General features: G+C 34.0%; 2 protein-coding genes across 2 annotated transcripts; one reads left to right on the forward strand and one right to left on the reverse strand.

The window, feature by feature from the left end:
* Positions 1-2,449: 2,449 nt before the first annotated feature.
* On the reverse strand, positions 2,450-5,620 carry LOC140757501 (uncharacterized). Its single transcript, XM_073093246.1, has 3 exons — positions 5,337-5,620; positions 4,398-4,618; positions 2,450-4,032 (listed from the first exon to the last, which is right to left on the reverse strand). Exons 2-3 carry the CDS (start codon positions 4,608-4,610, stop codon positions 2,602-2,604), a joined length of 1,644 nt encoding a protein of 547 aa, XP_072949347.1. The 5' UTR covers positions 4,611-4,618; positions 5,337-5,620; the 3' UTR covers positions 2,450-2,601.
* Positions 5,621-9,137: 3,517 nt separating this feature from the next.
* On the forward strand, positions 9,138-10,602 carry LOC140757189 (uncharacterized). Its single transcript, XM_073092727.1, has 3 exons — positions 9,138-9,334; positions 9,883-10,048; positions 10,439-10,602. The coding sequence occupies exons 1-3, from the start codon at positions 9,287-9,289 to the stop codon at positions 10,600-10,602; spliced, it is 378 nt and encodes a 125-aa protein (XP_072948828.1). The 5' UTR covers positions 9,138-9,286.
* The last annotated feature ends 218 nt before the right edge of the window (positions 10,603-10,820 follow it).

A 10,820-nucleotide genomic window follows, 5' to 3' on the forward strand; every position in this document is an offset into this window, starting at 1 on the left:
TTTAGTACATATTTCTGAAGTCGGCGCTCAATATATAATCATTGGATAACGATGTAAACAGCGTGTCTAATATAACATACTAACATACATAAAACTGAAAATTCGTACCTTCAACTTTGCTAAAGATCAAATGCATAGTTTATGATTCAATCCTCACTAATATCGATTAAAATAATCGATGTTTTGGGGCCAAAAGATCGATTCTCCGATTAATCGATCTTAGATCGCCATCCCTAGTTCCCGTAGGATTTCCGGGATAAAAACTATCCTATGTCCTTTCTCGGGCCTCAGACTATCTTTGTACAAAATTTGATTAAAATCGGTTCAGTGGTTTGGGCGTGAAGAAGACAACCAGACAGAGTTACTTTCGGATTTATAATATTAGTAAGGATAAGGATTATGGAAATCCGTGATACCTGATAATACTATTAATTTAATATTCAACTAACCTTCATTTTTCAAGTTTTTCACCATTGCAATTTATCAACTGATATTATTACAAAGAACGTTCTTAAAATATTTAATTGCGCGTTTTCAAAACAGCTCTGTAGCAATATGCCTTCTTATATTTTTGTAAATTACATAACTTTTATGTAACTCTGTTTACCTACGATAGTTTTACAAGACAACAATTATATCAAGAAGACATTGACATCTTTAATAATTGACAAATCATGGTGAAATTCACAGATATAATGAAAAGACGCAACACACTATTATATGGAGGATGGGACTTTTCTCCTGTCACGCGGTCTGGGCCCGCACGAGTTAATCCACCTCTTGCCGAACTGCGTGCATGTGGCACGCATGACAAGAAAAGCTTTAAGATAGTACCTACCTATATGAGTGGTACGAATGCCAAGTTCGCACGCAAACAAATCCGCGTGATAAAAAAGAATCGCGAAGTATAGTTTCCACATTCACAGGGGTTGCTTAAACTCTTAAACTAATTTTATTTAAAAGATCACTGTACGTATGTATAATGATTATTACATAGGACAGGCATAAATTCTGCCTATACGTTTCTTTTTTTTTATAATATAGGAGTAGCAGACGAGCATGCCGCCCACCTGATGGTAAGCAGCTACTGCCGCCCATGGACATTTGTAATCAACCCCAGATAGGATTAGATATTCCTACCTAAGGTCGGCCACAGATACCCCTACCCTGAGGACTAAGCTGAAACGCCTCGGTCCGTCTGTCTCCCTTACCACACCCTTCAAAAAGGAACACCGCAGCGCCTAACACTGCTGTTATTAGGCGATAGGTAGGTGGCGGTGGTGCCTCGAGAATCGAACCCCTAAGGATTCTATCACTTCATTGCATTTTGTATTAGAAATTCGGATCAATTTTGATACGTATATAAAACAAATATTAAATATGCAAACATTTATTACTATTTACATAAAAACTATTTGTAAATTGTTGTCCTTAAATATCAAAGTAAAAATACATCTCCTGATATAACAATAATTAAATTACTTGAAAACCTATACATATTATATAATTATTATGACTCAACTATTAAAAAAAATTAATCATATCAAAATAATGCAGCTGTTAAATAGTTTTTTTTTTTATTTCATGCTCAATGACAAAGACTTGACAAAAAAAAAACATTTTTTTTATCTTACACTTAACTAAATTGAAGGAGCTTAAACAGTAAGGGCTTAATAATATTGTAACAGATTTTAGAAGAAGGTTTACACGTAAATTATACTATAACTTCCACTATTAACAGAATAATTAGTCAATTGCTTAACACTGAAGAATTCTTCATCAAATTACAGGTAGGCAGGTACATTGTACTGTATCTTACAAGATAGTGTTGTATAATTAAGGCTACATAATTAACTTGTAATTGAATGTCCTTGAAAGTAAATCTTTTTATATGCAAACTTTCTATAGGTACTGGACTATGACTTTGAAGATATTCATAAAAATAAACATAGTGTGTAACAATTACATTTCATAAAATGGTATAATAGATTGATTAATTTATCATATTCTATTGTATAATTTCAGGTTAGATTCCTTTAAATACGTTAGAGAAAAAAATATACATACATATTCCTTACTACTTGTGGGCAATAACTTGAGACTTGATGATGATGACGTCACAACGGAATGTTTGAGAAATTTGAAAAAAATATATAATCAGATGTTTTCTAGAATCTCGGAGATTATCAACAACAGTATAACTATATTTAAATTAAAAAAGGACGATATTACACAATAATTAAACTGAATTACGGTCTAGATGTCGCATACCACGCATATCTCAAGTTATCGTACATGGGTAATATAGACGAGCATACAGTGTACTATCACTATCAAACCAGAACAGCTGAATTTAACACATTTATTATACAGTACAGAAATAAACTTGCTAGGGTTGCGCGCGATGTAAATAAGAAAGTAAAATTTGAGAATTCATTAAGATTCATGATAACAATAATCTGTAACTAATGCTGTAATTAAAGTTATAACAGTTGTATACATTGAATTTATCAAAAACAAATGTAATGGTGTATTTACAAAGAGAACTATTTTAATTAGTAAACCTGTAAGAAAATATATCTACAATAATAAAACCCAGTGTTATCTTCGTCGCCTTCGTTTTGGTGATATATTACTCTCGTTTACAGCAAATTTATTTATAAATAACTCCTCATAAATAAGACTCTTGGAACTGGGACTCAAATATTTTGATATTTCTTGGAACAGCTCCCTTTTATGTGCTTCTTCATCAACCTTACTTGGTGTAGTATTTTTCTTAGAAGTAGAAGCCTTTGCGTAAATATTTTTTAAGTCATTAATTTTTTCGGAATTTTGGTCTATTTTTTCTAGTAATGTATTCTCCATTTTTCTCATTCTAGCTTCTAAAAATGCAATTGTATACTCTTGAGTTGATAGCACAGGCGATTCTTTTGGCAGACTTGGTGTATGTTGATGCTGAACCCTCTTTTTGATTATAGGACTCTCAACCGGAGTTGAGTCCTCACTCGCTTTGTCGGAATTTTCTAACTTATCTAAACATGTTTCTATTATATCTCTTAATTTCATATTGAACTTCCTCTTTTTGTTGATAGCTTCCACTCTTTCCGGAGGTACTCTTGGTTTCAGCAGTGAAACTTTTGTAGGCTTGTAGGTAGCATTAGTTCTTTTGATATTAACTGGATACATAGGTTCTTGCGTATTTTCATCTTTGATTTTTAAGGGCTCAATCTCAATTTCTACAATTTTTTTTGTTTCTTGTACAGGAGATTTTTGTGGACTGATTTCTTTTACAAACAACTCTTTATGTTCAGGAATTTTATTATCATTATTTTCATTTAATCTTGGTGTGTCAACATTTGTTTTAACATTCCTTTTGCTTTTAGGAGCATTTAGTAAGAAATTAGGAGAGACTGGTTCAAATTTTCCAGTAATAGGAACAGGGTTTGTAATTTTTTTCTCTGATATTATAGTTATTTTCGGTTGCTTTTTTACAACTTTTTGTTCACTGGATTGAGTTCTTTCGTTATTTTCTCTGTTATATGTTGAAGTATCTTGTTTTATGTTTAAAGACACATTACTATTTTTGTATTGTGGATTGTTTTTTACTATTGCATTGCGGCTTTTAAGTTTGGAGTTAATATATGGCTGAACAGCAAGCATTGGCTGTGTCAGAGATTTTCTATCAGACTTATCCGATAATGATAATTTAAACACAAAAGAACCGTCTTCATTAATAAGTTTATCTTTACTATTTTCTCCATTAGGCAATACAATGTCTAAGGTACTATTTTCAGGTTTGTATGTGATGTTCGCTTGCTCTGTTTTTTCCATATCCATTACATCAAGATTTGTTAAGAAGTCTCCATATTTCATTGCATAGTTAGCCTTCTTATCACAACCAGTGATATCATCTTCTATATCATCAACTAAGATACAATATACCTTAGATGATACATTATTATTTTCGTACTTAGTTGGATCACAATATGGTCCATCTTCTGTCGGTATAGCATCAAAGGTCAACTTGCCTTTCTGAAATAGAAGATTTTAAAATTATAAGAATTGGCTATGGAGTTATAAGGCACATAAGATTTGCCGACTAACAAGTAAGGCCCCATTTATATGTACAGACATCAGATGTGTTGTATGAAAATCATATTTTCTTATATAATATTTTAAGAGGTGACCCGGGTGTACACTTTTGTATAACTGAACGGCAGTGTTACTACTAATTAAAGATTTCTTACATTAATATACATTTTTTCCATCAATTAGTTTAGTCAGGAGTACCAGGTCATCTGTGATTGACATCGGGTAGAAGTTATTCTAAATGGAGTGAGGCACAGATGTTATAAGGTCAGAGCATTTGTTACTTCAATCATATAAAAAAAGCTTACCGTAAAGTTCATAAAGCATTCATCTTTAAAATGGTGCTGGCAAATGACTCTGTTCTTCAACTGTGATACTTTTAAATCAAGGAAATCTAATCTATGAGCATTTATGAGCCATTGATGACATCTTATTTTCTCAAACACCGGGTAATGAAACATATGAGTCTTCCCGTCCGATTTCACTCTACAATTCCTGTAGGTACACCGACAGCCTCCCATTTTTGATTCTGTAATAAAATAAAACCAAAATTTATTTAAAGATTGTCTACATTTTGCTCACTATTTATAATACATATATGGGTTTCTTCTCTATAAGTAAATGTCTTGCTTTTGTAGGTGACTTTAAAAAGACTATAATCTACTTAATACATAAGAAGTAAAATACGTAATAATTAATCTACTTTGAATAACATTTTTAGATTTTCATCAATTAACATATACCTAACAACTTACAACACATATCTTATGGCAATAAGATCTCATTAGGTTCCATTAATTAGGCAAGCAACATGGAAGTGTACATCAAGTACAAGTAGGCCTGACAGAGCAGTCACTACTTTGATGTGCAGAGGGTTCCCAGATTCGATCCCCGGTCCCCGGTTCGGTTCGATCCCCGGAATTTATATTTCTGTTTGTGGGTCTAGATGTTTATGTATTTGTCTTTGTGAGTGACCATAGCACCCACGACCTAGGGAATCCTGGTGTGGGGTTGTGAGTGTCAAAAGCGTCTATTCACCTCTCAAGTAAACATGAAGTCTATGTGAATTACTTGTAATATAAGGCTTAAAAGTATACGTCAATGGGTCCACCATTTCGTGAGCACAAAGTGTACCTTGCTAACATCATAATTATATCAATATAGTTCCAAAATAAAGTATCTGCACACATAACTTTCGAAGCAGTTTGTTGGATACATTTTGTGTCCACATCATTTATAATACTTACTTTAGACAATATAACCTTGAAATATTTTAATCATACAAATTTTACAGGTGAAACAACGAAACTTTGCAGTATTGTAAACATAATTACGACGACTGATGCATTATTGCATTATTTCCAAATCCATTTATCAATGTTTACGACATTTTCAAATAGTTTTCTACTTTATATCAATTCTAATTTTTAAGAATCTCCACAGTGATTTGTAACAATGTATTTTAATCAAAGCAAGTATTAACAGCCTAAATAAGTTAAAATATAAACACAATTTTAATAGGAAGAAAACAAAAAAGTTATAGCATGACTTTATCACTAGACCTGTAGCAAACCGTATGTATTCGGTACTAAGTAACGGGTGCGCTCTCTGGTACCGAGTAACGAAACGTTACTACTGAATGAATTTCGTTACTCGCACGATTTCGTTCCTCGATTTATATTATAATTATGTGAAATTTTATTTTATTTAATATGACTAATTTCATTAGAACAAACTATTTTTGTTGTTTAAAATATGTTTTTATTTAATAATGTCTAATTTCAGGTTCAAAATAAAAGATTTATTTGTTTAAATGTCAATACAATAAATAACTTTGACTTAGTGTTGGTATTTCATTATGAATTAGAGATTCCATTAATACTACCTATTATAATATTCTAGGTATTTACTCAATAGTTCATCATTTCCAGTTCTACACTACACTGATACACTCGTACCAAATGAACGATACGATTCGTTTCGTTGGGTTATCATACTGAACCTCTGAGGTATCAAAAAGTAACGAGTAACGTAACGATACGAAAGTAACGAGTACTCATTTTTATAGTAACGAATACATACGGGTTTGCTTTTTCTCGTTACTTTTACACCTCTATTTATCACTAATCAACCATAGACAAAGCTGCAGCTGACATAGCTTTGAGCACAGAGTAAGTAGCGTTTTGAGTTGCTCTCATTTATACATAACAAACCATTGTCTATGGCGATATTTTTGTATAATTTAGTTTTGTTGAATATTCTGTATTTGAAAAAAAAAAACACTTTAATTTCATTTATTGATTTATTAAAAATAATCACGGTCGGTACGCTTCCGACCCGCATCCGTACGTTTGCCAAACCATCACAAATTCAAACGTGTGGTTAGAGCATTTGACGTCTTTTGTGTAGATTTGCAAGCGCTTTTAGCATCACTTTTGATCAAGCCAAATGTTTGAAGAGTATTGCAATTTCTGGCATAACATTTCTAAGGGAAGCAGAGAATTGAACCCTCAAATCTTTACCGCCCCCAGCTTGGCTATTGCTGATGACAGAATGGACCACTTACCTTAAATTGAATTGCGTGCTCGTCTGTTACTTCAATTTAATAATATATGTATTTTATGTACCAAATTATAGCTCTATAACTTTGTAGGATATAATTACTAAGCACGAACAACCTTCCTTCAGCGAACAAAATGATTAATAATGCATGTAATAAAATAAAGTGAGTTTAACTTTAGTATCGTTTTAGGGTGTTTTGAAATTAATTCTGAATATTTTAATTTATTTACTGAATATCTTCTTGGCGCACTGGTCACAAAATGTTGCAGGTTCAATTTATGTTTTATGTATCGCAGTAAACAGTTTGTCCTTATTTTCCAACGAGTCACGTATTGCACACGATAGATATAATTACGTATGCTAAATTACATTGGATAAAGAATCCTCATCCATTTTGCTATTGCTATTGGGAATGCATTGCCTGAAAGATGTGACTCTCTATCGAAGTCGACTTTTAACAGTAAACGCGTAGATATGCGTCTTTATGGGGATGTACTCGACAAATTTGAGTAGGCGCTATTTCAGAGCATTCTCAATTTCAGGCACCCGTGGGATTCTAATTTTTAAAAGCTGTAAAATGCATGCTAACTAATAAACATCTAACTAATGTTTAACACTATAACTAATGATATGGATTAAATGCAGCATATCATTGATTAAACAGTGTATGGAATATCATACTGGCGTGAAGTATAAGAGCATTCCGGTACTTGATATCTAATATCGGTAAGGGAGTATGAAGGAGAGTTTTAAATGACTGTTCAGACACACAACGTACTATTACGCAGGAAGACCACAAGATGAAAGATTTGCAAGAACCTGGGAAGTCTTAGTTTATGTCTGTGGCACCACAATATTAGTGGTACCTGCTCATTTGAACCACTAAGCAGTGATAACCTAGTGGTTAAGAAACTCGGCCTCTCGATCGAGGGGTCCGAGGTAACGTGAGAGATTTATAAAAAAAATATCAAAGGGATGTGAAGTCTACCAATACGCACTTAGCCAGCGCGGTGGACTATGGCCTAATCCTTCTGATTATGAGAGGAGACCCGTGCCCAGCTGTGGGATGATGACTCATTTGAACGTGCACCTATATATCGTTTTATGTGTCAAGTAAATTATAAAGCAAACAATAAACATACATATTTGAAACACTCTATATAGCTTTAATTAAGTGAAACACTCGATGGCAATTAGGTATGACGGTTAGTACTTTGTTCACTTTCACCAATAAACAGTGTTTGTCGTATTATGGATTAAAAAAGTTGCAACGGTGATTCCATTAGTTAATTGGAAACGTATTGATTCATATTTTAAAATGAAAATTAGCGGCAATGAAGTGGATTACATGCAAAACAATTTTCGTACACTGGCGCCATTAAATTCGGTTCTCAGGATAGTTGGATTAGGCTGTGACTTAAACTGCAAATCAAATTCGAAGTACTTTTGGAGGATTGTGATAGATGTTTTAAGGATTTCGTTACTAGCAGGCATCGGTTGTTACACTTTGCAATATAAAATAAAGTATTTATACGATGGGATTTCAGCGTCGATTAAGTACACGGATATTGTGCAAATGATCTACGATTTCACTCAGTACGTTATCGACATATACTTTATCCACAAATATGGGACTGTTGTCAGCTACGAATATTTTAAACAGTACATTACGATTGATCAGATTCTCGGTGAGGTAAATTATACCACTATTAGAAGAAACGTTTTAACGATAATGTGTATTTTCGCTTTGCTTTGGTTATCCAGTACAGCATGCGATTACGCAGCATGGATAATAAGCTATGGTTTGCAAGATGCGTCAATTTATTCAGTCGTATATATATTTCTACTGATAAAAATCTTAACAACATTGGATTTAACGTCTCAAATAATGCATATCGAGGCTCGTTTATGTTTGGTCGGTGATTTGGTGCAGACCCGTTGTAATGAAACCGAAGCTTCGTCACCTTTATTTGAAAGAAAAAAATCTAACCAGATACTCAACAGCACAGTGGCAAATAAACAAACACCTTCAAATACTTTAAAGGTATCGTGTGTCGATCACCAGGAGTTTAAGTGGCTTAGTAGGTGTTATTTACTTCTGTCAGAACAAGCCGCATTCGTCAATACATTGTATGGAATACGAGTAAGTGTATTTTTCTTAAATAGGAATTGTAATACATCCACCATATAAATAAATGCTTTATTAGACAAAGCTTCATATCCGTACAAAGTACCTATTTAAAAGCTCGGCAATGAAAGTGAATTCTAGGAATGTACGCAATGTGTATATCACGTTTAATGACTTGGATTTTTTTTTAAAACTACCAAAAAATCAACAAAGTTAAATCCGAAGAAAGGGGGGCAAAAATAACCAATTACTTGACCATTCCATTCAATACACATAGGTAATAACACACCTATTCAGTTACCTCTGCACAATTTACATATCCTAACAGTAAAATACTTAAAATAATTGACTGAAAAGGGAAGTAATGTAGCCTATGTACAATTTTGACAAATCCAGCGACACCCAACACATACATACGCAAAAAAACATTATCGTTTGCAATCGGGTTAATTAGTACGTAACTTTATTTTTCAGATATTGTTGAATAGCTTAAGCCTACTCATCGATATGGTACGATTTACAAATATTGCTGCAAGAATACTTATTGGAACTCAGGTACGTAAAATTGGCATAATAAAAATTTAGAAATCCCCTTATATAGGTAGTTATAATGTAGGTTACGCTTTTACTCTCTACTTTCGAGATTGCGGACAAAGGTCGGGTGGTAGAGCCCTTTGTTGTTCGAAACGCATCTGCGCCCGACGTCATGGAGGACTCTAATCTTATGGGGTTGATCACTGATGTCCATGGGCGGCAAATCCGGCAATAGCATAGAAAAGAAAAGCAAGAGCAATAGCCATTAACCATCTGGTGCATGCAGTTCGTTTCTGAAATTGCCAAGTATAAGCCGAACACCGGTTTCGTACCACCAAAATTTTCATATTCTTTGTACTATTTGTTATTATAGAAGCGATCTTTCCAAGTTTTTGTACTTTTAGTATTTGTTGTTATAGCAGCCACCTATAAATTTCAAGTGGTTCACGAGGTAGAGCTCCGAGACAGACGAACAGACAGCAGAGTCTTAGTAATAGGGTTCCGTTTTAACCTTTGGGTACGGAACCCTAAAAGGGAAAACAAATTATAAGCAAGCTGTTTTTTTGCAGACAACACGGTACTCTTCCGGGTACTTTCCCGTGATATCCAGCATTGTAAGGATGTTGACCTGCGCTGCAGTCCTCGTCAGCCTGGTGTACCACTGTGAACAAGTTTACAGGCAAAGGGACAGGATTTTGGATATTATAGATTACCTGCTCATCTACAAAACTCCGAGTACGTATGTTAAATAACATAGAAATTTGAAAGAATTTGAAAGGGAGAGTATGGTTACGGGTAATCAACCCCAGATACGATCACAATCCTACCTGAGGTCGACCACGGGTGCACCGCTACCCCTGAGGACTAAGTTGAAACGCCTCGGAAAACTATGTCTGCCTTCCTTGCAGCATATAAAAATGCTGTTATTAGACACGAATAGGTGTGGCGGTGGTGCCGTCGGAATCGAACCACTGAGAGTTCTACCACCTTTAAAATGTATGTCCTATTTATTGCAGATATCCATGAACCACAATGACCATTTACTGTCAGAAAGTCTTACGCTACATAAATCATATTAAAAAACACTTTTATCTGGCATTATAAAAATATTTTTTTCATTGACAGGTAAAGATGTGAAGGCAACTGCTTCTGAGCTCCGGGACCTCATTCAAGCCCGGCCCATCAACTTCAACATGGCTAATTTCTTCCGTCTCGACTATTCCTTACTGGTGTCTATTGCCTCCGTAGTTGTAACTTACACTATTATATTACTACAGAGTATTAATTAAAACATTAGGTATTAAGTTAAGATGACAACTACTTCGCAACAATCCGCTACAATTATATATGATGGTGTATATTTTAAACCATGCAGTATGTACCATCCTCCCTTCCGCAAAGGATGCGTGCAGATGCAAAATATTAAAGATATACACCACCATACATACCACCAACACGTGTATCGCTCCAAAATGTAGCATCATTATACATATTTGTAGAGCATTGT

Source organism: Epargyreus clarus, unplaced genomic scaffold (assembly GCF_041222505.1).
Source record: "Epargyreus clarus isolate Ecla_fem2 unplaced genomic scaffold, WU_Ecla_fem_2.2 ptg000004l, whole genome shotgun sequence".
Taxonomy (NCBI): Eukaryota; Metazoa; Arthropoda; class Insecta; order Lepidoptera; family Hesperiidae; genus Epargyreus; species Epargyreus clarus.

Bases quoted from the DNA above. Each gene is read 5' to 3' on its own strand.
- LOC140757501 (XM_073093246.1), bottom strand. From the start codon at position 4,610: ATGGGAGGCTGTCGGTGTACCTACAGGAATTGTAGAGTGAAATCGGAC. The intron at 4,033-4,397 runs GTAAGCTTTTTT...CTTCTATTTCAG, and splicing joins AATGCTTTATGAACTTTACG to AAAGGCAAGTTGACCTTTGA.
- LOC140757189 (XM_073092727.1), top strand. From the start codon at position 9,287: ATGGTACGATTTACAAATATTGCTGCAAGAATACTTATTGGAACTCAG. The intron at 9,335-9,882 runs GTACGTAAAATT...GTTTTTTTGCAG, and splicing joins GAATACTTATTGGAACTCAG to ACAACACGGTACTCTTCCGG. The intron at 10,049-10,438 runs GTACGTATGTTA...TTTCATTGACAG, and splicing joins GCTCATCTACAAAACTCCGA to GTAAAGATGTGAAGGCAACT.